Below are 27896 nucleotides of genomic sequence, written 5' to 3'. Positions count from 1 at the left end.
GGGGCTGTGCACAGAGGCAGGCATTGTGGGAACGTGGAAAGACTTGGGGCTAAGGACCAGCTCTCACAGCTCTTAACATTCTATTCCTAATTGGGACTTCCGGCAAGATAGAGGAATAGGTGGACGCACCATATCTCCTCTCACAACCAAGAATGGAACGATAATTTACAGTCATAATATCACTCAGAACTGTCAGAGGATTTATCTGAATGGAAGTTGGACAGCCAAGAAGTTGAGGTAGACCTGTACATCCAGACTGGTAGGGGACGAGGAGCCGAGCGGGCGCGGGGCTGGCGCAGGTCGGCGGTGCGCGGAGGTCGAGGGAAATTTGGCGCAAAATTGGCGCCACAGCCATCTGGGGTGCAAGAACGCAGCGGTGATCTCTGAGTACGCAAGCAGCGGCTGGGGGAATCAGTGGGGCAGCGATTGTGGACCAGGGCAGAGCTCGAAGCCCAGGAGACCAGGGAAGTGTCCGAGTCCAGGAGAACGGAACTGCCATCATTCCCTCCCATCCCCACTCCCCCCCACCCCGCCCTCACATATAACGTCACAATCTAGCAACTGGGGCACCCAGCCCCGGTGAACACCTAAGGCTCTGCCCCCCACCGTAACCAGAGCGACCAGACCGGGAAAAAAAAAAATAATAGGAGAGATAGGGAAAGACATAAGACATGTTTCCAGCAGAACAGATCAGTCCCCCAGGACTCATCCTTTTGAGCGACCAAGAAATAGCCAATCTATCAGATGCACAGTTCAAAACACTGGTGATCAGAAAGCTCATGGAATTGGTGGACTTTGGGCGCAATTTAGATGAAAGGATGCAGGTTACCATAAAAGAGATGCAGGAAGATATGCGGAGGAGAGCCAATAGTGAAAGGAAGGAATCTGAGTCTGAAAACAATACAGTGGACCAGAAGGAAGATAGAATCAACCAAGCAGGAAAGCATGATGAAATAAGAATTCAAAAAATCTAAGAAAAGCTTAAGAGTATCCAGGACACCTTTAAACGTTCCAACATCCGAATTATAGGGGTACCAGAAGGGGAGGAGCAACAAGTGGAAAAATTATTTGAACAAATAATAAAGGAGAACTTCCCCAAACTGGCAAAGGGAACAGTCTTCCAAGAAATCCAAGAAGCTCAGAGAGCCCCAAAGAAGTTGAACCCAAGAAGAAACACACCAAGGCACATCATAATTACATTAGCCAAGGTAAAAACGAAGGAGAGAATCCTAGAAGCAGCAAGAGATAAGGGGACAGTCACCTACAAAGGAGTTCCCATCAGACTGTCAGCTGATTTCTCCAAAGAGACCTTACAGGCAAGAAGGGGCTGGAAAGAAGTATTCCAAGTCATGAAAGACAAGGACCTACATCCCAGATTGCTCTATCCAGCAAAGCTCTCATTTAGAATGGAAGAGAAGATAAAGTGCTTTTCAGATAAGGTCAAATTAAAGGAGTTCATCATCACCAAGCCCTTATTATATGAAATGCTAAAGGGACTTATCTAAGAAAAGAAGATAAAGAAAAGACATGTATAGTAAAAGGACAGCAAACTCACAAATATTAACAACCACACCTAAAGCAAAACCAAAAGAAACTAAGTAAATAACTAGAACAGGAACAGAGCCACAGAAATGGAGGGCACATGGAGGGCTAGCAGTAGGGTGGGGGAGGAGAAGAGAGGGGGGAAAGGTATAGAGAATAAGTAGCATAGAATGTAGGTTGAAAATAAACAGGGGGAGGGCAAGAATAATACGAGAAATGTAGAAGCTAAAGAACTTATAAGTATGACACATGGACATGAACTAAAGGGGGGGAACGTGGGTGGGAGAGGGGGTACAGTGTGGAGGGGAGTAAAGGGGGAAATGGGACAACTGTAATAGCATAATCAATAAAATATATTTTAAAAAAACTGCAAAAAAACCATTCTATTCCTCAATTGCTTCTTCAGTAAAAATGGGATGGTTGTCAGAATATCTGCTTATGTGCACCATAAAATTATTGTGAGAAGACAATGAAATTCTGTTTGTAGATGCACTTGAGCATTCTGCTCTATTGTGTAACTTGTAGTTGTGTCATGCCTCATGGACATGTCTGCTTATATATTTCTGTCTTTATATGTTGTATGCCTGGAGTCTGTGGGTTCAGGACAGAGAGAAATACAAGGCGGGGTTGAATCATCTGCTCCCAGTGCTCTTACTGCAGGCCTGCAAGACTGGCCCATGCCAGCCATGCCTCTGTGCTTCTGGGGGGTGGCGTCCCCAGGGCCCTCCCCTACCTCTGTTGTTTTCTAGTCCTCACCTCTGCCCCTCCTCCATTCCCAAGCATGGCAGTATCACCAGTTTCACTCTGCAGCGATTCTGTGTTGGTGTGAATTTGAGAACCAGTAGGCATGGCTGCCCCTGGGACAGTCTACAGCCCACCTAGGGCCTACCTGACATGGCATTGCTCAGATGAGGGTGCTGATACCATGAAACTAAAAACTCCCTGGTATGATGCAGCACAATGACGCTCTCTACACCCTGTCTCCCACCTGCAAGCCTGCGTGCATCCAGGGGCAGTGGAGGGCCATTCTCAGCTCTTCCTGAAAGCACAGCCATGCACGGTGTTCAGCTCTTCAGCATTCCACTGACCTGAGGGATGCATGTCCAACTCAATGAAGCCCAGAGGCTTCATTAGGACCTTTGGTTACATTTGCATCTGCTGCTCAGAGCCTGATTACATCATTAGTACAACTGCTTTCCCAAGATACCCTTCTACCTGGTGAGTATAACAAATGAAGCCAGGCACTCTCTATGCCTTGACTGCATCCTCATTGACAGTAGTTATCTGGTAATATGAGGATTCCCAAGCTGGCCTGAGCTCTCTGGTAAAGTGTCCACAGCAGCCCGTGGACAATAACATCTATCCTCTGGGAGGTGAGGGAGTGGTGCACAGCTGAGTCTTCTATACTTAGACCTGCCACGTACCCACCCACCAGCTTGATCACTCCCACAAAATGTTCAGAAGAGAGTCTGTGAGATTTTTGACCAAACAAGAAAAAAAGGGGGGTTGGGATAGGTAAAATAAACTATTAAAATCAGTAATTCTGTCCAAAAAGAAAGGTGATCTGGGCATCTTCACTGCCCCACTCAGGGAACTTGAACTTCTGAAAGCCTGAGCTTGCTGGAGGGCCTCTGAAATACCTGAGGGCATCATCTGGGGGCTGCACATTTGGTCAGAGTTGCCTGGGGAGAACAGAGCTCCAGGTCTGCTGCTAGAGGTCCTGAAGACAGCCATTGCAGGTGTGTTCTCTTTGGCAAGGTGTGTGGTGAAGGTTCGACACAATTCCACTTCACATCCTGGAGGCTGGCAATTCAGGATGGAAGTTCGGATACGTCTCGATGAAAGCCAAACATTCATGCATACCGTGCAGTTGATCCTCCTTACATGTGGATTCCATGTTTGCAAATTCATCTGCTCACTGATATCTCTGTGTAACTCCAAATCAATACTGTGGCACTTTCTTAAACTTGCACAGAGCAGGGAAAAATTTGAGTTGGCAGAAGCCAACTCAAGGTGGAAGGTTGACAGAAGCTAGCCAAGGTGAAACAAAGTAATGTTCTGCTTTCTCATCTCAGCTTTCGTTCTGTCAACAAGTTTCTTTTTCATGGCTTATTTGGTGTCATGTCTTTTGTATTTTTTTTTGTATTTTATTTTTTGCTTTCTCTGAATGATTTTGCTGTTTGAAATGACCCCCAAACTTAGAGCTGAAGTTCTGGCTAGTGTTTCTAAGTGCAAGAGAGCTGTGATATGTCTTACAGAAAAAAATATAACTATTAGGAAAGCAGCATTCAGGCATTAGCTACAGTGCTGGTATTCAATATTAATGAATCATCAGCACTATACATTGAATAAGGTGTATGTAGACAGAAGCACATTAAATGAGGTTATATTTTGATTGATTGATGAAAGTGTTATGACCAGAGCTCCATAGGAATCGACCCCTGTTTTCCCTTTAGGAGCAATGGTTCAATGTTTCCTAATTCACTGTTTGTGGCAACGTTCTAGAACAGAACTACTGTGAGTAATGACAACCAGCCATAGAGAGTCTCAGCCAGGAGAGCCAAGACCAAAAATCAGCAAATGTAGGAGTAGCTGAAGTTTTCCCATAGTGGCCTTTTCTCTGTATTCACTACCCTATATTTTATTCTCGTTTTCTCACAAAGCCTAAGGACCTCATCTGCCCCCAAAGCCCTAGCCTTCTTTTTGGTTCCCCTGAGGTCAAAGTAGAATCTAAATTCTACACTCCCAGGACTGAAAGGAATAATAAAGATTCTCTAGACAAGTGTTCTGCTTGAATGCTTGCATGTTTATCAATGCTTGTTCATGAAGTTCTTGAATGCCCCCAGTGTCGGTAAACTCACTGCCTGTCGGGATAGTATATTCCATTTTGGGAACCTCTCATTGTTGGAAGTTTTTCTATCTATTGGGCAGGATTCTTTCCTTCTTAAGCTTTTTGCTTTTGGTCCTCAGTTCTGTTTCTCAGGTCCATGTATCTATTCCATTCTTCCCATGGCTGCCTTTACCTTTTCCTTCTATGATGTAATTTCAATCTCTTTATCTTCCTGGTCAATATCCTTGGAACACACTCCAGTTTGTTGATGCTCCACTTAGAGAGTGGTGCCTGAAGCAATGTGCAGAATTTCAGGTGTGGTCTGAGTAGAAGAGCACCCTCTTCCTTTGCATGGAAACTATTACACCTTTGTAAATGTGTGTGTGCAACTGAGAAGACTATGAAGTGTTAACACCTTTAGGTTTATTTCTCCATTAACCCAACACATTGTCAGCCCCAAGACCAGGCACTAGTGGAAGAAAGGGAGGCACTGGTCACAGGGCCCAGAGACAGCTGTTTTGTGGTAGGTGCATCTCTCCAGTGGGTGGCCACTGGCTTTAACTCCACATCCACGGAGCCATGCTTTCAGTGCCCCCTTACCTATCCCTATAGGTACCTGTCTGAGGTCCCTTTATGTTGCTCCCCTCAGGCCTATTTCTCCCAGTCTCTGCCCTAAAACACTTTGAAAATTATGCCACGTTATAAATATACCCAGCATTTTCAGGAATTTATGTTTGAGCTGGAAGGGGATAGACTATATCTTTTTTTTTATAGGTAAGATAACTGAAGACTAAAAAGAAGTGACTTTCCTAAAACAATTTCATAATCAATTCAGCAGGTATTTATGGAGCACTCAGGCACTGTCCTGAGAGCCTGAGGCCCACAGAGGGATTTGTTAATGCCATCACTAAATAAGCACCGATGCCATTATTGGCATTGGGGATATGATGGGGAGCAAGGCAATCTCCTCACTACTGGAATGCATTGTCCAGTGGGGGGGGGGGATTGTCTTGAAACAATCACCTGAGTAATTATTTGACTACAGGTATGATGAATGGTGCAGCTGGGAAGTTCTAGCCACTATGCATGAGTCCCTGTGATGGGGGACTTGACTGAAGCAGAGAGGTTGGGAAAGTGACATTCTGGGTGATGCTTGATGGATGACTGAGCATCCTCAGTTGAAGGGGAGCCTGAGGAGCCTGCTCTAGGACTCAGAGACCAGACCTGGTTGATGGCAGAGCCAGGCCCAGAAGCTAGAACTCCCGGTGTTTCAGTTTTTCTGTTGTAACCCACTATCCTTTTCCTCAAGATTTAATTGAATATCCTCTACTGTATACTAAGTCGATTGAAGGCAAGGAAAAGCAAAGGTTGACTTCAGGAATAGGGACTCTAAAGCAGGGTCACTTAACAGCAAATGCCAGTGGATAAACAATCACAATTCAAGTGTTTACTAAATGTTTAACTACATATCCATAGTCCAGTAAAATTACTATCTTGGGGGCAGTAAACATAGTGGACCTGCCAGTGTTTGAAGCTGCATTAACTATGGAACTTTGGGCAAGAAAACAAATCTTTCCAAGCCTCAGTTTTCTAATCTATAAGCAAGGAATGATAGCAATACCTCCTTACAGTGTGGTTGGGAAGATTAAATGAGATAACAAATGTAAGGCATTTAGTCCAGTATCTGACACATATATACATGTTCAAAAGTATTAGCCTGTATAATTTTCTTATAGTTAGTCCTTCAGTTACAACACCAAAGGTATGGAACTAGGTGTTGTTGATGCCAAAATGTATTTATTGAACATCAGTATGTTCAAGGTACTCTGGTAGGGTCTCATTATAGAGTAGTAAACAGGTAAAGAATTCACATCCTTATGTCAGGCACTTTCATACTTTTTGAGTATTACTTGCATTTAGGTACAATCCAAGACACACACAAATACCAACCTATGCCTAACTGAACCCAAACCTTATGAAACAGTAGTTGCCTTGCTATGTGTACTGCACTCTGATCTATTCTTAGCATGTATTTCACTTTTAAAATTCAGGTCTTGACCCACTAAACTGATTTCATAACCCACTAATAGGTTGCAATCACAGTTGAACAAAACACCGCCTTAGATCAACTGAGCTGAAGGCTTAACAAGCCCAGGTAGAATTCGTGTGATGAAGAGTCTTCCCAGCTGTCCCTGGACTTGCTTCTGATCTTTCACCTTTGGCATTTGCCAAAGTCTTTGTCCTTTGATCCACAATTTTCTGCATGTAAGCACAAATTTTGTGCTAAGAGAATATTTTGACTAAGAGAATAAAGTCTTTAACCAACATCAGCAAATCCCTTTGTCCCTCAAATCACCCCCTCAGACATTGAGTTGGGGCATTACTCATGACCCAATCTCCCATGTAAACTAAACTTTTATGATTGGAGATACTGTATTTAAATTAAATAAACATTTTATTCCTTCCTGCCAGGAGTGATCATCATGGAAGCTTATATTACAAGCACTTTTAGCTAGCCTTGTATCAAGGTTTACACTGATACTGTAGAGCAGGGGTGTCAAACTCATTTTCACTGGGGGCCACATCAGCCTCATAGTTGCCTTCAAAGGGCTGAATGTAACTTTAGGACTGTATAAATGTAACTACTCCTAACAGTTAAGTGAGAGCTCGGCGCTGCTGCCAGGTAGAAAGAAGGTGCCCGGCCAGATAAAACAAGGTTGGAGGGCTGGATTCAGCCCGCGGGCCTTGCCACCTGTGCTGTAGAGACTCTGAAACTGTAACTCAGTCTCAGTTCATTCCTGCAGCCTCTAACCATAGTTCTACTGCATAACTGTGTAAATCAGTTCTATGTACGCCAAGAGACACTAACATTTTATATGCAACCTTCCTAATGAGAACTTGAACTTCAAACTTGAATCTGAGGTTAAAAAATGTGTCATTGGTTATTGTTTGTCCAACTTGAGATGGTCTTAGTGAACAAGGGTCTGGAATGAAAAGAACTTGCCTTCACACATTGTCACATCTGTGAGTGTCTTAGATCATCCCAATAAGGGGAAGGGGAAGGAGGCCTACTCTCGTCTCATAAGCAGCAAAAATTGACTTTCCAAGGCCACACAAGTGGCAGGGTAGAACTTGAAGCCAAATCTCCTGACCTCTGGCCAGCTGCAGTCCCACCAGACAGAAAATAGTACTGTTGTCTTTACATTCTCATAGCTGATGGTGGCTCATCAAAAGTCATCGTGCACATTGTGTCCCGTACAGGCTGTGTATGCAAAGTGGCCCCAAATGCTGAAGGAGCCAGAGGCCAAAGAAAGTGGTAGACAAATCCAGCTTACCTGCCTAAAGAATTTAATAGGAAAAGTACAGAAAGCAGTCTGGATTGCCACACTTTCTACACCCCACCTCCCCAGACTCTATTTTACAGTTAGAAGTAGTGAGAATGTTTGGGTGATCAAAGGAATCAGGTATCAGGGGACTCTGGAGCCAAAGCGAAGTAAGAGAAATATGGTAGGGGCTTGCCCTGAGAGAAAATTAATGGGAGCCTTGTGATCAGCCCAGAGCTCTGTGTACTCCTTCCTAAGCTCCCCTAGGGGAAGGGGAGGGGTCAAGGTTCTGGTTTCACTCAAATGTCAAGTCAGTGGATTAGCTTTAAGATGGAGTCACTTAATGTTCTTCACACACATTATTTCAGTTGACTATCAACAGCAAGATAGTCTCTTTTATCTCCATTTTACAGGTGAGAACGATGCAGAGAGGTTAAGTGACTCACCCAAGGTCGCGCAGCTTATACATGGTAGAGGAGGAAAGGAAACCTGGGACTTCTGGTGTCCCAATGGTGTCCCTTGTGCTGAGCCCCTACATTACCACTCTAAGCCTTGGCAAGGATCACTCTTATAGGATCTTGTAGCTGGCTCCCTTCAGGGTTACGTTCTCCAACAGATGAGTCCACTGTGATCAGACAGTTGTGTGGGAAGGTCCAGATGAGGATAAGCCTGAACCTGCCCTAAACTCAACTAGATGGTTAACAGTAAATAGAACCTGAGTTCAAATCCAGCTTCAATCCCCTATTAACTGTGATTCTCAGCAGGTTGTTTAACACCTCTGAGTCTGAATTTCATTCACTTGTTCATTCAATCAGCAAAAAACTTGTCTCAAGTGCCCACATTTCTTAGGTGAGAAAAATAACAGGGTTGTTAGGTGTAGAATCAGGGACTCTTATGCAAGCAAGCTACATGGCTGAGTGAACAGTATGCAAAGGTAAACAAAAAGTGTTTGCAGCCCTGGCTGGTATGGCTCAGTGGATTGAGCATCGGACTCTGAACCAAAGGATTGCAGGTTCAATTCCCATTCAGGGCACATGCCTGGGTTACAAGCCAGGGCCCAGCATGGGGTGTGCAAGAGGCCACCACACATTGATGTTTCTCTCCCTCTCTTTCTCCTTCCCTTCCTTTCTCTGTAAAAATAAATAAATAAAATCTTTTTTTAAAAAAAGTTAAAAAAATTGTTTGCAAACTTTGCTATGGAGAAGGAGTTAGCTGGCCTTGGAGTTATGTAGCCTCTGTAGAAGAAGCTGGATCCTGGCAGGGCCAAGTGCAAAGAACAATCATCTAAATGTACATAAAATAGGAAGAAGTGTCACTGAACCATGTGCACAAGCCACAGATGCAGGCAAGGATGCAAGGAAGCCCTCAGGCTTTAAAAATGAATTCCTTTTTATGTACTTGGGAGAGAACAAGGTGGGCCAAATGACAACCATGGGAAATTCTAGGGTGTATGAGACAGCTGTGAGAGAAAGGCATGTGGGCTGCTCTGGGTAGGACTCAGGCTGCAGTGGAGGGCTTTCCCTCAGCAGAAGAGTAAGAAAGACATTGAGTGAGTCATAGTATCATCAATAAATGTGAGCTTGAGATAAGTGTTCTGAAGGCAAGAATGTGTTTCTAGAAGAAGTTTGACTTGGAGAGATAAAAGAAAGCCTTCCCTGAGGGAGTGATTTTAAAACTGAAGCCTGAAGGATTAACAGGTAAAAATTAGGTTAGGGTTTGGAAAACTTCTATAAAGGCCCAGAGAGTAAATACTTAGACTTAACAGCTCTACCATTGCAGATGAACACAGTCACAGACAACATTTAAATGAATGGGTGTGTCTGGGTTCCAAAAAAAAAATATTTCTTAAAACAGTCCAACTGTGAATTAGCTGAAGAGGGCTGGACATGGTGGGTGAGGGTGAGGGTCTGCAGGAAGGAGTGCTCCAGACAGTGAATGGCGTACAAACCCAAAGACCTTGCCTGGCAGTACAGATAAAGCCAGAGAAAATAGCGTGAGGTGAATGTGGAGAGTGAGCAGAGGGTGGGCCTCTCACTCAGGATCTAGTATGTTGTTTTAGGGATTTTGGTCTCTATCCTTAAACCAAAATGGGAAAGAATTGAAAGGTTCTAAGCAGGGGCTAATGTGATCATAGCTGAGATTTTAGAGAGGACTACCTATTGTTGTGTGGGGTACAGAACAGAGAGATGCCTAGAAGTTAACTAGGAACTTGGGCTAAGGTGGCAGCTGGCCAGGGGAAAGGTGAGACTCAGGGACATGGACTGACTTTCTCAGGGCCACGCAGTTCTGTGGCCACAGTGCCAGATGCTAATAAGGTTTCCAGATTCCAGGGTATTCACTACCAGCTTTTTCAGGAAGCAGCAGAATACCCCTGAGGACATGGCCTGTGGATGGACATTTCCCCAGGTGTGTTGCTTATGCTGACCCAGAGCCACACGGCAGACCCAGTGCAGGTCTCTGACACCTATTCAGTTGTGCAGTAGTCACCTTTCCAAAGGCCTATGGGCAGTCCACATCCACATCACACATCCATTCCTTAGAACTCCTCTGCCCCAACAAGTCTCACCTGTCTTCTCCTCGCAGCAGTCCTCTCAAGCTGGGTGCCTTGGTTGCTGACCCAGAACCTTACACAGAACTGCTGGAAGGGCAGGGGCCACTAGAGGCAGCTACTCTGACAGCAGTAGGTAACGACAGCTCACAAAGAAAAAGAGGCACTATGAAAAGTAGGCAAATTAACTTATAAAAGCACAGAAATGATGGCAAGTGGGTTGCTCCACATATCAGTAACCCTGGATCCACATTATATATATCACAGCCCAGTATAATAGCTGGCTTCATAATGATGCACTGTGTGTTAACGTAAAGAGGACTGCAGAAATTATAATTTCCATACAAATAATTTTTGAAATAGTGCTTTCAAATAAATAATTAAAACTCCAAAATTTTAGTATTTAAAGGAGCAAGATTATTATTGATTTATGTGGAGTCTCTATCCTTTGAGTGTGTTGGTTAAGTGATACTTTCTGTGCATGTGCAAATACACTTCATATCAGTTATATTTACCTAAATTTTGCTATTTGACTAAGCACCCCTATCATCAGAGGTTTCTTCTAAGAGGATTAGAATCAGTAGTGAGGAGTACACATTTGCTTTAAATATTGTGATCCCAATTAAGCAGCACATTGGCCTTATTTGAATCCTTTATTTTCCTCTTACCAGATCTTTTACTAGGATAAATTATTAACTTATGTGGGCCTCACTGTCCTCACAAATAACATAGAGAGGCAAAGAGGTTTGTGTACATAACTTCCAGTCCCAGCCAAGAGCCTGTGTGGATATATATGGTGGGCTTTAGTGGTGTGCTGGAGCCTGCTCACCAGGGAAGTAGAGCCCATTATACAGGGAGGGCAAAATAGGTTGACAGTTGTTCATATGAAAAATAATACAATTAATAAATAATAATACAAGAAAAAGCTGGGTTTCTTGTATTCGTGACTGCAAACCTACTTTTGCCCCACCCTGTATACTTCTGTTCCCAGCTCTGTTCAGTGACATCAGCTTGGGAACTTGAAATCAGTTTCCAGGGAAGTGTTACAACACAGAAATTGACAAATGCTACAGATCAGGGCTTTTTATCCACAGAGTCACCTTTTATATTTTTTAATGTTTTAAAATTATATTTCTTGATTATTCTATTACAGTTGTCATGATTTTCTCCCTTTGCCCTCCTCCACCCAGCAGCCCCCACTCCCTTAGGCAATCCCCCTACCATTGTTCATGTCCATGGGTCATGTGTATAAGTTCTTTGGCTACTCCGTTTCCTATACTGTACTTTACATTCCCATGGCTATTCTGTAGCCACCTATTTGTACTTCTTAAACCCCTCACCTCTTCACCCATTCCCCCACACCCCCTCCCATCCCACAACCATCAAAATGCTCTCATATCCATGATTCTGTCTGTGTTCTTCTTGTTTGCTTAGTTTGTTTTTTAGATTCAGTTGTTAATAGCTGTGAGTTTGTTGTAATTTTAATGTTCACAGTTTTGATCTTTAATATTTCATATAATAATGGTTTGGTGTTGATGAACTCATTTAGTTTTTTCTTGTCTGGGAAGCACTTTATCTGCCCTTCCATTGTAAGTGATAGCCTTGCTGGATAGAGTAATCTTGGATGCAAGTCCTTGCCTTTCATGACTTTGAATATGTCTTGCCAATCCCTTCTAACCTGCAAAGTTTCCTTTGAGAAATCAGCTGACAGTCTGATGGGGACTCCTTTGTAGGTAACTGTCTTCTTTTCTCTTTCTGCTTTTAAGATTCTCTCCTTATCTTTAATCTTGGATAATGTTATTATGATATACCTTGGTGCGTTCCTCCTTGGGTCCAACTTCTTTGGGACTCTCTGAGCTTCCTGGACTTCCTGGAAGTCTCTTTCCTCTGCCAGATTGGGGAAGTTCCTTCCCATCACTGTTGGTTCCCTATACATTTTTTCTTATTTCACTTAGCATAGCCTTCATTTTTTTCATCTAATTTGCAGCCATATTCAACCAATTCTGTGAGCATCCTGATTACCAGTGTTTTGAGCTGTGCCTCTGATAGGTTGGCTATCTCTTCATCGCTTAGTATTTTTTCTGGAGCTTTGATCTGTTCTTTCATTTGGGCCATTGTTTTTTTGTCTGGGTGAACCTGTTACATATGAGGGGCTGGGCCTTAGGTGTTCACTAGGGCGGGGCAACCCACATTGCTGCATTATGATGCTGTTTGTGGGGGAGGGATTCAAGAGGGAACAATGCTGCTTGCTCAGCTCTCCCCTTGTTTTCAGTCACTTCCTTCGCTACCCACAAGCAAATTGGGCCCTTCTGGTGCTGATTCCTGGGTGGGTGGGCTTGTGTGCATTCTAAGACCCTGTGGGTCTCTCTCCAGTGAACTCTCCTGTGAGACTGGGAGTTCCTTCTGCTCAACCTCCTGAGGCCTCAACCCCCACAGGTGTTTTCAATCAGAGGTTTGAGGCTTTATTTCCCTCTGCTGGAACTCTGAGTTGTGCAGTCTGTCTTCTTCCCTAGTTGTTCCTCCCAGTTTATCTGCACGTGAATGTGGGACCACCCAGTCCACAATCTGCCACCTCGCCAGGTCCATCAGCTATTGCCTTGCCTGCTTCGCTCCACCAGCCACCACCTTTTGGCAAGTCCTCTCTGCCCAGCTGCCCATCTCTGACCCTCCACCAGTCCAGATGAATGTTTCTTCTTTAACTCTTTGGTTGTTGGACTTCCATAGAATTTAATTTTCTGTCAGTTCTGGTTGTTTTTTGTTTCTAAATTTGTTGTTGTCCTTTTGGTTGTGCAAGGAGGCACAGTGTGTCTACCTACACCTCCATCTTGGCTGGGAGTCCTAACCTTTGGCATTTTAATTATAATGGATCTTGGAGTGGGCCTCTTTGAATCCATCATAACTGGAACTCTCTGTGCTTCCTGGACTTGCATGTCTATTTCCTTCACCAAATTAGGGGTTTTCTCTCACTATTTTTTTAAATAGATTTCCAATTTCTTGCTCTTTCTCTTCTCCTTCTGGCACCCCTATGATGTAAATGTTGGACCTCTTAAAGTTGTCCCAGAAGCTGCTTACACCATCCTCACTTGGGAGGACTTTTTTTCCTTCTTCTTGTTCTGATTGGTTGTTTTTTGCTTCCTTATGTTCCCAATCATTGATTTGGTTCTTGGCTGCATCCACTATTCTGTTGTTTCCCTGTTAATTGTTCTGTATTTCAATCAGTGTTTCCTTTGTTTCTGATTGGATCTGTTTTATGCTGTTGATGTCCACACTAAATTCCTTGAGCATCCTTATAACCATTGTTCTGAACTCTGCATCTGATAGATTGCTTATCTCCATTTTGTTTAACTCTTTTTCTGGAGTTTTGATCTGTTTTTTCATTTGGGCCATGTTTCTTTGTCTCCTTGTTTTGACAACCTCTCTGTTTGTTTCTGTGTATTAGATAAAACTACTTTGACTCTGTATCTTGGTAGCATGGTCAAGGTAGTAGGTGTCTTGTAGGGTCCAATGGCTCAGCCTCCCCTGTCACCTAAGCTGGGTACTTGAAGTATACCTCTTTGTGGGCTGAGTATACCCCTCTCTTGTAGTTGATGCTTGGTTGTTGTTGGCAGATCAATGGGAGGGATTTACCTAGGCCTGTCAGCTGCAAGGATTGGCTGTGACCACTTATCATGGGCCTCTGCTCTCTGTGGAGGATCAGCTGCACAGGGGCAAGGTGGTGGGGGAGAGCCACCTTTTAAACATTTTCTAGCTCACCACAGGCAGGCACCCAGCCACTGTTCATCTTTAAGCCCTTGACTTTCCTTTTCAGCATGTTTTATTGTCTGAGTTCCTCTTCTTGCTCTGCTCTAGTCCATCCTGCATCAGGATCATCTAGAGTACTTTCTATAACACACTTAGGTGGGCCCTACTCCTAGAGTTTGTGATCCAGTCAGTCTGAAACAAGACCCGAGAATTTGCATTTCTAATGTTGATCTGTGGGTCCAGGAACTGGCCTAATCTGTCTAATAAATTACATTCTGCAATGCAAAGCCCTCGGTAGGGCACAGAAGAAATCCCACCTTCTGTCTCAGACAATGCATACCTAGTTACTAGTTTGCACATACCCCATCTCATTTAATCTTCTTAAGGACCCTATGAGGTAACAATTACTATTTAAGCCCCCATTTCATAGATGAGGGAAAGTAAAGTTCATAGGGATAAAGTAATTTACCCAAAGTCAAATAACTCATGAGAGAAAAGACAGGTTACCCAAGTCCTCCAAGTCTGGGGCCATTGCATTCATGATGCAAGTTGTACAGTGTTCAAAGGTAAGTAGAGGTTGAAATCCAGGCTGTATTCTGCATTCTCAGATGTACACTCTTATAGCCATGTCAGCCTTTTTCTTATGTGCATTAAAGTGCTGTATAGTCTAGCAGCGATAGTAATCCAAATCCATACTCTCTCCTCCCTTCTCTGCAACTCCTGGAGCCACCCGGATAATGGAGAGAAAGGCAGAGAAGTTGAGAAAGACAGGAAGTACAGAGAGAGGGCCAAGAGAAGACATTACTTGGTGAATAATCAAGACCACACATGGGGACATGTGGAAGAAACTTGTAATACAGCTGTTCCTGCAAGAGGTTTTGGGGGCAGGTATCAGTGGGGAGAAGCAAAGGAATTTGGCTGGAGACAGAACTGCATATGTCAGTGATGATAGCTTTGTCTCCTGCTTACCCCTGGTATGTGCCTGGCATGATAGGTGCCCAGTGGGTGGGGCAATTAGCTTGTGCCCCAGGGCTCCTGGCTCTGTTTCTCACTTTCCCTCCCACTGCCTTTCAGCAATTAATTTGCATTGATAATAGCCACCAAGTAGCTTTGTTGAATCTGATGAGTTTGTTCATTTCTTGGGGGCTAATGGAAGGATGGGTGGGAGGTCCATTTACTGGTTGGAGCTTGGGGGCTACTTAGTCTCTTGCTAGTTCTCAAAGGTGGGGGGTGGGTGAATGCTCAGGCTGTCAGATCTAGCTCTCAGTAAATTATTTTATCCCTGGCTTCTGTGGGTACCTATTTTGTGGCTCAGGTAAGACCAGGTAGTCCAGGGCTGGGGCAGACAATTAGTGAGGACTGGGTTCCCTGGACACAGTGAAGTGGAAAGTGGGCTAGTATGGGGCTGAGGTCTTGCTGGCCCTGTCAGTGTGAAATGCATATTTAGGGTGATAAATGGAGCCCTAAGAAATTCAGTCCTATCCCAAATAACCAAATGCTGACATTCAGATCAATAGTTCTTCATGTCTTCTATCCAGATCTGGCCCTTCCCACCCTAGGAAACCATCAGGAGCCAATTCTGACCATTTAAAAGACAGGGAGTCTGAGCCTCTGTGAGAATAATCATTTCACCTTCATGGAATGTCAAGACTCAGGAGAAAAAACCTCTGTGTCCAGGTTTCTTGTTGGATGGCTGAGGCCCCTTTTTGCTTTCTCTGCTTATCCAGGCCTGTTCACAAGGGGGAGCATGTCCATGCCCCTACCCATGAGAAAGCAACAGAGACAGGAAGACATTGGATTTAGGAGCCTGACAGCTCTAGGTGCAAACCTGGGCCATACTTACTAACTAGGTGAACTTAGACAAGCCATTAAACCTCTGTGAACTCAGTTTCCTCATAAATAAAATAAAGTATTCTACAGGGTGGGTGGAAAAATTCAGAGATGATTGAACTCAGACACATCTAGCATGAGAGGTGCCCAGTAACTACTGTTATTCTTTCTCCTTTTACTTGAAAATCTAGCAGCTCATCCTGTTGCTGGTGGAAGTAGGGTCATTGCAGCATCATGAAAAAAGCATTTTTTGGGGCCTTAAAAGGGATGATGAAGCCTGGAAATAAGATTATTTGTGGCTCCAGATGCAAAATCAAAGGAGTGCCTCTGGGGCGCCAATGTCCCATTTCCAACTGTTCCACCATGGAAAAGTCCAATCTTGCCTTCATCAAGCCCCAATACAAAGTCTGAGGTCCCAAAGTTCTGTGTATTCTGTGCCATGCTGAAGCTCAGTTCATGTCTCTGTCTGGATCCAGCTAGCTTAGTCTATTCTCAGCCCGCATAGTCCTTCTAGGGCCACGTAGCTGCTATGGTGAAAATGTGCAAACAAACGGAGAGTGTGTGTTACCAGACAGGAGAGGAAAAGGGGTTTTGTATTTGTTAGGCTCAGGTATATTATCTTGGGCTTGGGATGGACCAGGCACTCCCTCAAACTAATCAATTAGCTTCCCCAGTTTTCCTGGGCCAGGCTGGACCCTCCCCCTAACCAATCTGTTCCCTAGATCTTCTGGGGTTGTGTCTCTTATCCAATCTGATCCTTTCCACAGGCTAGACTGGCAGGCCTCTATAGTTGCCATTGTGACTTCTATTGCACATGTGCTTAACTCCCCTCGTGGTCTCAGGGGATGGACCAGTTGCACCTTTGGAAAATTAAAAAGCTGGTTCTTTTTCCCTACACAGGAAGGGAAGGAGCACTGATCCTCTTGGCAAGACAATGCTACAGTCCCCTGGGGTGACTATGAAGGCTGCAACTTCCTAGAAAAGCAGACTTATGCTCCATAGTTTATTATGCTTAATAATGTCTGATTTCCTTTGTTCTCTCCCTTTATTTATATCTAGCTGCCTACACTAACAACCCCTCATCCTCCCCACTCCTTTCCCTGCAGAAAGAGGAGAAGGAGGAAGCTTGGCAATAACATGAATTGACTGGTCCCTTTTAGGGACAGTAGGCAATTCAGAGAGCCAGAGGAAGGCTTGCCTGCATTTGTCCCTGCCCCACTGACAGCAAAATGCTGCCTATATGAAATGATGGTTCCTCCTGCTTCCAAGTACCATCCTTGAGCAAGGGCTGGGTGTTAGCATAAATAGGCCAGCCCAGGCTGGCTAGTGGGAGATAGACATATAAACAAAAACATGCTGTAGAACATTGACAGAGCCAAACAGGGTGGCCATGAAGGCTTCCTTGGGAAGAGTAACCTGGGATCAAGAGCACAGGAGTTAAAGCCTAAGCCTCCCACCTGATAGACAAGGTGACCTCAGAAAACTTAGGTGGGTTCTTTTAGTTTGATGTCAGCTTCTTTATCTATAAAATGAGGCTTCCTATGCACGTATGCATAAGACACTATAAAGTAGAAGTGCCCATGACTGTGTACAGGACCAATCAGGCCTTGAAGAGGTGGAGAAAGCTACCCACCTTTCTCTAGGTAGCATGCTCACAAAGGCTTGAAAAGGAATTTTTGGCCATCTCCCCTTTGTCAGGTGAACGTATCACCTATGGACACCATCTGGCTCCTGCCTAAAACTGGGGGCCTATAGCAAAGTCCCCAGTGATGATCCAGGGTGGTCCTAGCCTGGTCCTCCCCTCTTCAAGCTCCAAGCTGTGACATCAGGGAGATGATTCCCACACACTAACCACTGATCCCTTGGGGTAGAGGTGGGAGCCAAGGGTGAGACATGTCTTTATTGATGTAGCTCCACAAGAGGAACCTCAGAGCCCAGCTCTGGAGACTAGAGCCACATGGCACCCATGGAACTTGTAAGAGTTCCAAGAAAGCTGCTGTTAGTGCCTGGGAATACCTGGCAAGGTAGATGTGTGCATTTCATTGGGTGTCCACCCAGCTGCCAGCTATGCTCCTGGCTGCCAGATCAAACACTCAGCATCAGAAATGATTGCCAGAGGCTCCAGCTAGTAGAAATACATGGTAACACACACACACCACACACACACACACACACCACACACACACCCAACATTTATAAGGAGGGTTCCACTGGGGGGGAAAAATGTCGAAAATCCCAGTGCAGTTGAGTTTAGGTCTTGGTGACTTCCTAGATTAGAGAACTAAGTGTGGATTTTTTTTCCAGAGGAGTTAAGACAATGGATAAAGGAAGCATGTCAGAGAGGTTCAATAACTTTTCTTGAGGTCATACAGTCGAGATCCATGATTCTGGGTCTGGCCTGAATAACATAATATCAAAGCGACATGTCATGCTTTCATGTACTCTAAGAAGAAGACAGAGTAGGTAGGCATTTGCCATCTCTATTATAGGCAGAAAAACTGAGACTCAGAAAGAGTTAAGTAACTGGCCTACATTCTCAATGCTAGCAAGTGAGTCAATAGAACTAGAACCTAGGTTGTCCTTCTGGTTCATTCATTCATTGACCCATTCAGCAAACATTTATTAAATGCCTAAAGTATGCTAGTTCTCTCCAGTACACCATTCCAATTCTTATTTAGATGATCAGAATTATTAAAGGCAGGAAGAAGCAAAAGAGCTTGAGGCTCATTCCTGCCTCAAGATACTGTGAATCCACATGTTCCATTCCCTATTGTGCCAGAGAACTTCCCTGAACTCCATACCATTCCTGATTCATTTTTCCATTTTCTCTTCTGCTGTCCTAAGTCTTTCTTGCCTTCTTCCCTTGCTCTCACAGGTCTCCTCACCCTTCTCTGACCCCCTCAATCCCATGTAACAGTACCTCTGCCCCAGGTTAGCCCCTTGGCTTCATAGGCCATATTTCACCTTGCTTTCTATGGCGTACATGCAGCACAGGGGACTGGCCTCTCAGCTCCTTCCAACCCTGAAGACCTGCAGGACTTCAAGCAACTCAGGTTCCACAGCCTACTCCTTCCCCAATTTCTTCCCAATCCTTTCTCCTTTGTCTCCTCAGATTGGCCAGTGGCATGTGGCAGATGGCCTCAGCATGGACCGCCATGTCTACACCTCTAACATGTCCAACAACCTCTTCAACACCACACTGGTTGTCACCACCATTCTGGTAAGCAGGGTGCCCTTCAAGACTCCCAGCTGCAGTTCCCCAGGCTGCCTCTTCCAACTCTAGGTTACTCATGGGCTTACCAGTGAACAGAGGATGGGATCTCTATTTACAGCACCAAGACCAACTTATGGAAGTGTAATTAAAGTCAAGTTGCTATTTCATATGGAAATGACATTTGATGAATTACAAAGCAGCTGGGGGAGAAGGATGGGGTGGGGAGATGGCAGTTGTGAATGCCTCTTCCAGGCAGTTGGGGAAGCTGTACCTGACCAAGGGAGGAGGGCCTATGACACCGGTGGGAGAAATCCACCAGGTTGGACCCCTTCTCTCTCATCACAGCCTACCTTGCTGGGTGCCTATTGCGTACAAAATGCCCCCTTGCAGAGCACCTGAGCTCCAGTGGATTTTCATGGCCTGTTTCTTTATTTTCAGCTGGTGAAGAAAACATTCTCACTTTATAGGGCCAGGAACCATCTTCATTTTCTACTCAGTTTTCTTCAACAATTACCAGGCCCTTCTCCCCAGGTACTAGGCACTGTGCTCATTCCTGAAGACACAAAGATGAGTAAGACTCAGTCTCTAGCCTCAAAGAGATTATAATTTAGTAGATGGCATCAGTCAGGTTCATTCATGGCCAAGGTATACTTCTTCATCCCTGAAGGCCTCATGTCTTAAAAGATTTGACAATTAAATCAAATGCATGTATTATTCAATAATTATTTTGTTCCTCTTCCCAACCCTACTTTTTTAAGTAATCAGAAGTGTATTTCCCTGCCTGGCACAGCATTTTATCAGCAGCAGATAACCACCATTCCCATACTGATATAATTCCAGTCCAAAGCAGAGACTTGAGTTAGCCTGCTCAGCCTTATCATTGCTAAATGTGCAAGGTTTGCAAATGTGTTAGTTTCTTTTAGGCTTTTTGAGCTTAAATAAAGAGCTTAGGAACCTGCATCACTAACTTTGTGAACTCTTGGGGCCCAGGCCCTGGACTAGAATTATGATGTTCTGTAAGCAGAGTGGATAGGAGCCAGGAAGGAGGTGTACACCTAGCCCCTTAGAATTGAAGGGGAGAGGGCTCCCATCCCATTGGAGATGTCAGCAAAGCCTTCAGAGAAGGGACGTGGAAGATGGGCTTCAAAGGCAGGGAGAACTGAGTCAAGGAGAGTATTGTCAGCAGTCAGAAGATGCTGAGAAGTACAGGTTTTCCTAGGAAAAGAGCATCAGCAGAGAGAGGTGGGTTATATGGCCAGAATAATTTTGTGGCACTTGTTGGGGTGTTGCCATCCCAGGGATGGACACCTGCAGCCAAGCCCTGTCCTTGAGTCCACATCTGTGCTTTTCACTGAGTGCTTAATTTCTGGAAGAGTCAGCCTGGGCTCCACTTACATTCTACCCAGGATCTGGCACACCAAGTAAGACAGGACAATGGTTGTTTGGAGCCCTGGCTATAAGAACAGGAGTCCTTAGAAATGAATTAGCATTAGAGGAGGAGATGGGATCCCAAGGACAGAAGGAGGGATGGGAAAGCAGAAGGGGCATGAGTCCCTTCTGCTCTAGAGCTGAGGGCAGCATGAGTGAAAGGCAGGGAGACTTGCCTCATGTCACTGACATGACAGTGGACTTGATCATGAATCATAACCTTTAACTTGGAGCTTCCTCCCTCTGATATATAACCTTCTACCTTCCCCTCTCCCACTTTAGCATACTCATAAAATTGCTCTCCCTTTGTCCCCCTCATAACCTCTAGGCTGTCTGGGTCTCTACATTTCCCGACCCAGGAGACCCTTTCAGCCAGAGCTCAGCAAACCAGCATTTCAGCATTTCCCTCTCTTAGCTTCTCAAATTGTTCACAGCCAATGCTCAGAACCTTATCTCAGGCCTGTCCTCAAGTCCAGTTGTCCTCACAATCCCTGCTCTCAATAGCTGATCTGTGTTCTGCCTACTGACTTCCCTTGAGCCTCAGCTCTTACTCACTCCTGATCATCTCTTACTCACTCCTTATCATCCCCTAAGCAGTTTTATCAAACAGTTTCATACATCTAGACTTCAAGCCCACCTGCTTCTCACACAGCTCTGAGGGCTGGCATGCTCTCATCTTTGGTCTCCTCACCTCTTCTCTGTATACACATCCATGCTCTCCACCTTATTTCAGGCTCATTTCCCAGCCTCACACTCACCTTGACCCTGTCTCCTTCCACCAGATCCTATAACCATGTTGCACCAACCAGTACATATCTTTCTTCTTCAGTCTCTCCTTTTTGAAGGATTCCTCCCTTTCTGCCTACAAATATACTCTGGTCCCTCCCATCCCAAGATACTATCACCACCACCTTATCCACATCCCATTGCTCTTTCAGCTACCTACCAATTTAGGGAATCATGAATCATGGGTTTGGTGGACCCTTGGGCATCCTCCAACTCTGTCCTTTGCTAATTGCAAACTGAAGCTCAGAGAGAGATGTGAATTGTAGCAGTTGGTGGAAAGATGGTCTTCCCACTTTCTTCTACCTCCTAACTTCTTAAAACACTGCTCCAATCTCACCCATGCACATCTCATTCACTCCCCAATCCTTGCAGAGTTCATCCACCCCCACTGACTCTCCCATGAAGGGTTGCCAGTGACAGAGGATCCAGATGTTCTGTCTGCCTTCTTGAAAGTTCTTCCTTCTTGACTTCCAGGACCTCATTTTCCTGATTTCCAGCTTCTCTGGTTGCTCTGCTTTGTCTTCTTCTGTAGCTGATCTTCATTTTTCCTAAGATCAGGGCCTTCCCAAAGGTCTCTTTTTATCCTTCTAGTCCTTCCTCAGTTTTTTCCCTCAATGGCTTCAGTATTCTGGACCTTCAGTCATTACCTCCAAACAGAAGCCTCCAGCCTCTGCCCCCAATCCTTCCCTCACTCAGATATTTCTTCCTAGATAACCTACCAGCACTCAAATTCAACATGATCCAAATCTTTTTCCCTTACAAACCACCCATGGCAGTGAGACACCATCCTCAGTTCTCTCTCTGGCTCCAGGACTCTGAGGACCCCTACCCTCTGTGCCCCACACCCAAGCTGTTATCAAGCTGGACCCTTTCTGTGTCCTTCCAGCACTCTGTAATCCAACCTGAGTCAAACTCTGGCTCAGGACTCAATACCTCAAATCAGGGAAGTCTGTCCTCACTCCCAGATGTTCTGTCCCTTGCTACTTAATATTTTTTACTCACATCCCTAAGTCTTTAAAAGTGTTGGTGCTTGTCTACTATATATGTACAATATACATTTACCTCATCCTGGCAGCCAAGGCCCATACTGACCCTAATTCATCTTTCCAAATTTATTCTCCTGTCCCCACCCCTCTATACCACCCATGCTCCACTAAATGGGAAGGCCCATTGTCCCCCAAATAGCCCAAGCTTGATCTAATTCAGATTATGCCCTCAGCCATCCCTTTCCCTTGCCTGTGATGCCCTCTGTCTGTATGATGTCCATCTGTCAGTGTTCTGTCATCTTCCAGAACACTGGGGAGCCCAGCTCCATTCCCATCTCCTCCATGGAAACTCCCCTGGACACTACACCAGAGAGGCCCTCCCCCCTTCCCAACACTCCTGGCTGGACAAGCTCTACCTTGCGTTGCAGTTGTTCATTACATGTTCTTACCTAGCCTGCTATATTCTCAGAATCCTTGTACCTCATAATGCTCAGTGACAGTTCTGTGTGGAATAAACAAAAGAAAAGGATGGGGTGGCGGTGAGATCAGATGATAACCTTAAACAAGGTAGAGGGGCTTTGGCTTGATACTCTGTGCAATGGAACTCTTATGCATTCCTGGTAAGAGAAGTGCCTAGAAGCTAGAGGAGGGGAGCTAATCACCACCTCCAAAGTAGCTCATTATCCAAACCACTTTCCTTATTTTACCCCATGGTCTCCCTAACCTCCTGTGCCCTGGGTCCCCCATCATGTGTGACTGAGACACCAGGGCTAAGAGGAAAATGACAGCTGTCCAGTTTTGCTGCAGGAAAACCCATATTTAATGCTGAAGGGGAACCACCAGGAGATGGAAGGCAATGACCGCTACGAGGGTTTTTGTGTGGACATGCTCAAAGAGCTGGCAGAGATCCTCCAGTTCAACTACAAGATCCGTCTGGTTGGAGATGGTGTGTACGGCGTTCCTGAGGCCAATGGCACCTGGACAGGAATGGTTGGGGAGCTGATCGCTAGGGTAAGGAAAGAGAAGGTGGTGTGGACTAAGGGGTGGGTTGGGGAGGGAGACGAAGGACATAAGTTGTGCTGTATGCTTATGAACCCTTCATTTACTCAGTCCATTATTCATGCATTTTTTCATTTATTTGTCTATTCATTGCTCAAGTCTTTACTGAGCTGGCACTGAGCCAGGCAGCAGTGAAAATCATTGGTAAATATTTGACATCATGGTGTTTTCCCAGTCCAGTACCTGGAGCAGGTAAGGGAGGCTTTGACTAATTCACATGAATTAGAGAGTTTAGGTTCCATTTTTGGGTAATCCAGGTGCTCTTTGTTTCTTCTGATCATTTTATTGTTTATTAGCATGACTGGCAGGGCTTGGACAGGCTCTGAGAAAGTGAAACACACTTTCAGTTGACTTTGACCTTTGAGAGGTACTGTCAGGGGACGCAAGGTTAAATAATAGGGGAAACGGATCAACTATCAGAGGAGTTGGTCAGAGTTACAGTTATTGTTACTTATATTATTTTCTGCTACCATTCATGTGCTTCCACAGACCCTGGGGCAACGTGTACTTGCTCAGGCTATAGATTTTCACAGTGAATATGGATTCAAATACAGGCGAGCTTCTCAGAATATCAGTCATCTGTTAGGTTAGAGCAAGGATATAGAAAGTTCTTCCACCAGGAAGTCTCTTTTTTTCTGGGTACACACTATTAATATCTATAAAAATTGATTAGGCTATTGTTACTTCACAGCCCATATTTTCATAACTGTTTCTCATCAGGATAGGTGATGGACACCCCACTGCAGAGAGTCCAGACCTGGGTTCTGAGGGCGACCTTGAGCCGACACCTTGCTCTCTCTATGGGTTCTGAGAGCAGGAGGAGCCCTGCTGTGCTCCAGCAGCTAGCTTCCTGGCTACTGTCAACAGGCAGTGTGCTTTACAGACATGATCACTGATCCTGTTTCAACTTAACTACTTCTTATCCCCACTTTAAAAATGAGCCATCTGGAGCTTGAACAATTTACCTGAACCCACAAAGTTGTATGAGACTGGGATGGGATTTGAATCCAGATCTGTCTCACTCCAGAGCCCACATTCTTTCTGTCACAGTACACACCTCAGCTGGACTTTGATGTCACTAAGAGAGGTGCACATAAATCCAGGCCAGTTTGTCCTTCCTTTCTCTTTCTCCTCCCTCCCTCACATCTCTTTCCCTTCCACCTCTGCTTTCTTTTTTCTTTTATTTCCTCTTTATTCCCTTCCCTTTAACCCTTTACCTGTACCAAAATTGGACTATAAGATAAAATCCTAGTATTAGTTGGGGTATTGACTCAGCTGCCTGTGGCAGAGCCATGTGCAAGCTCTGCACGCCAGAGCACAGGCCCTCAGAGCTGAGGACGAGGGTGCTCAGGAGTGTGCCTGGTGGCACAGCATCTGCAGTGACCCAGCAGGCTGAACAGCAAGGCTTGTTCAAGGACTGGAAATTGTCCACATGCTAGAGTGTGGAGGGAGCTTGATCAGAAGTGGGGCCTTGCTCCAGGGAAAGGCTTGCCAGCCGTGAACTGACCCCGACACAGCCTTCTGCATCTCCCAGGTCAGGGTGTGGGTGAAGCCTCCAACAGAGAGTCACTTATTTGTGAGACTCAGGCCTAAGTGGCTGATGACACCAAGCTTCAGTGGAAAAGGATGTGCTGCTTTTCTGTACAGTTTCAGACCCTCCTTGAAACAGTCCTCTTGCAGTGTGCACGTGCAGCCCAGCAGGGTAAACAGAAAGTGGGAACACCAGGCCTTTTCCTTCCCTCTCACTAGTGTGCTCAGTCACTTTGAGCCCTTTTCTCCAGCCCTTTTTACTGCCAGGTAACTGGTGGGTGACCTCAGGGATGTCAGAGTCAGCACACAGCCCCTTATTCCTGTGACATGAACTGGCAGAGAGAGGAGAGCAGCCTGAGACTTGAGGACATGCAGCTACACACAGAATGACTTAGGCAATCAGAGAAGAATCTTACCATTCACCCCAGATCAGCTTTCAAGCCAAAAATGCTGCAGCTTTGGTCTCATCAAAACTTGGCTACATGGTAAATTAAACCCATTCATTTAATAAATATTTATTGAATACCTTCCATGATTCCAAACATTGGAGACTCAATAGGGGATGAAATAAGCAAGGACACTGCTCTGTGAACCTTCCCAGTGAGAGACAGACATGAGTAAACAATCACATCCATGTATAATTTTAGTCTCTGAGCAGTGCAAGAAAGGTACAGGAGGGACAGTGAGGGCACATGGAGAGAGTGGGCTCCAATCATGAGAGGAAAGTGGGGGGGGGGAAGCATGCTTTTCTTTGGAAATGATGTTTGAGTGGACTTCTGAAGGGCAGGAAGAGCACTCCAGCCAGAAGGCAGTCTGAACACCCTGGGATTAACTGGGCAGGGAGGGCAGGAGTGGGTGCTGCTGGGACCCATCCTTCCCCAGGTTTGAGGCTTTGATGTGTCTGCCAGGATGTCCCCTGGGATTATAGCCATCCTGAGTCCTGGTTCCCTTTATGAGACTCCTTCCCAAGCCACGTGTGAATGTCCCAGGGGCCTTGTTCGCAGAGCATTGGCATTCCTGGGTGTCCCAGCTGGAAGAGACCTCAGAGTCTCTCCCAGCACCTGAATCTGCCTCTCACTCAGATGAGGAGGCGTGGGCTCAGGGCCACTGAATGACCTGTCAGAGATCACACAGCGAGTAAGTTTAGGGCCAGCACTCAGCCCTGGTTTGTCTAATATAGTGCTCATGATCTGAGAGCAGAGATCTTGAGGTCAGATGGATCTCCACTAAAGTATCAGCTCACCCACCTACTACCTGTGTGTTCTGGAGAGATTTCATTCTTCCCATCCCTTCCCCAGGGATTCAGTGTTCCTCTGGAAAGATGGTTTGTAAGGATTTAAAATATTATACACACATGCGTTCACATATAGCCTGACATACAAGGAGTGTGAGAGTTATCTTAGGCTGTGCTCCCTGAAGATGGAGCCCAGGAGAAAGGCTTTGCACTAATTCAGGAGTATGACTCCAGGACCACAGCAGTGAGGGAGGGACAGGGGCAGGCAGGAGGGAGGGCACATGGGAGTGTGTCACCATGTCACTGTGCTGGCCATGGCTTTGCACCAAGCCCAGCTGATGGGCAGTCTGCAGAAAAGCCTGTGAAAGGACAGCCTCACCAAACAACCCAGGGTGGGAAGGAGTAAAATTCACCTGCTGAGTGTCATCTGTGATGACAGCTGAAATGGAGTTCACGCCATAGGACCCTCTAGCCACCTTCAAAGCAGCCAGATCCCCAGGCAGTGGCAACAGCACCATCAGTACTAGCCACTCAAGGTGTGCTGGCCCAGAAAGCACAGTGACCTGGCACTCACTTCCCTCCCACAGCAGCTGGAGGAGCCAGTGCGTACCCAGTTACCAAGAGGTCCTGCATGCCCTCACCTTTCAGCAGTCTAAGGAAACCTCAAGGCTGGTGGCTAGAGGAACATGGAGCAGTGAGTGATGTGAGGCATCGTGAAGGGTTAGGAAGAGCAGACACGGTGAGCTGGGCCAGCCAAGACGGTGGAGCATCATGAAGACATGGCCCCAGCCACCACAGCAGTGAGAGAACCTGTGAAGCCTTCCTCTCATAAGGCCCTCTCCCTCCCCAGGTTAATAGAACCTGAGGTCCAGCGGTGAGCCTCAGATTCAGGAAAAAACCTCAGACCTTTGTCTGCCATCCTTACATCCCTGTGATGTTTTTTCCACTGAAGGAGTTGATATGGGAATCTGGGGAGAGGGGCAAGGGTCAAGTTCAGTTATGTTCAGAGCCACCTCAGCAGTTTCAGATTGGGTGCTTCTCCTAACCCCATGGGCATCTGCAAGCAGCCTGGGAAATGCATCAGAAGGCTCACTTCTAGGGAATTACTTCCCACTGAGTGCCAGCCTACTGAGGCAGTAAGAGGTCTTCAGAGGAAATTAAAATGTATCAATGAAGGCATCTGACAACTTTCTAAGAGACTGTCTTGCTTTAAACAGAACAGACAGGCACTAGGGAATTGATCTGGGGAGGGGTGGGATAGGAAGCTATGAAAAGTGTTATCTTAATATCTTCTAAGAACAGTCTGGTTCTGATTACACACCCACGTGGCAGAAGTGGTACAGTCCTGCAGGCTCAGCCGTGCACCAGGCTCTAGTCTGAGGTCAGGTATGCTTTCAAGAGCTCCAAGTCAGCATGCAGGAACTTAACCTCTGTCTTGTTCCCCAAAGCATTTTCTTGTTCACTACCCAGTTTTGATAATTCAGCTCCTGAATTATCCCTCAAGCTTGGGTTTCTAATGCAGCTAGCCTTTGCCCTTGCACTCCCATCATCCCCAGGAGTCAGGATCCTACTCCTTAACCTGAAGCCAGGGTGCTACTAACCCTGCTAATTATTTTCTGTCTCTGGCCCATGTTACCTGCCTGGAATTCACTGATTCAACATCGGTGTGCTTGTTGAGAAGATAAAAGTTTTTACTTTCTCCAAGCTCACATGCATAAAACTTCTAAGTACTGTTATGCAAATTATATATTGGACCAGGGGTGAATGGGGCCTGAAACTAGCCTTCACACTGCATATGCTCTGGTGTGAGGCTTTATCCACATGGAGGGTTTCTTCCTGCAAGGA

The 27896-nt window shown here is 45.5% G+C and overlaps 1 protein-coding gene across 1 annotated transcript in view; it reads left to right on the top strand.

Annotated features, from left to right (window-relative positions):
* GRIK4 (glutamate ionotropic receptor kainate type subunit 4) overlaps positions 1-27896 on the top strand; it is a 314292-nt gene that overhangs the window by 223007 nt on the left and 63389 nt on the right. Inside the window, exons 11-12 of the mRNA XM_028527680.2 lie at positions 18927-19034; positions 23036-23239. Of these exons, the coding sequence (XP_028383481.1) occupies positions 18927-19034; positions 23036-23239 (312 nt within the window). The remainder of the gene's footprint in view (positions 1-18926; positions 19035-23035; positions 23240-27896) is intronic.

Source organism: Phyllostomus discolor, chromosome 13, assembly GCF_004126475.2.
Source record: "Phyllostomus discolor isolate MPI-MPIP mPhyDis1 chromosome 13, mPhyDis1.pri.v3, whole genome shotgun sequence".
In the NCBI taxonomy this organism is placed as follows: Eukaryota; Metazoa; Chordata; class Mammalia; order Chiroptera; family Phyllostomidae; genus Phyllostomus; species Phyllostomus discolor.
Note: the sequence above shows the minus strand (reverse complement) of the source record. Positions and strands in the feature narration are given on the sequence as shown.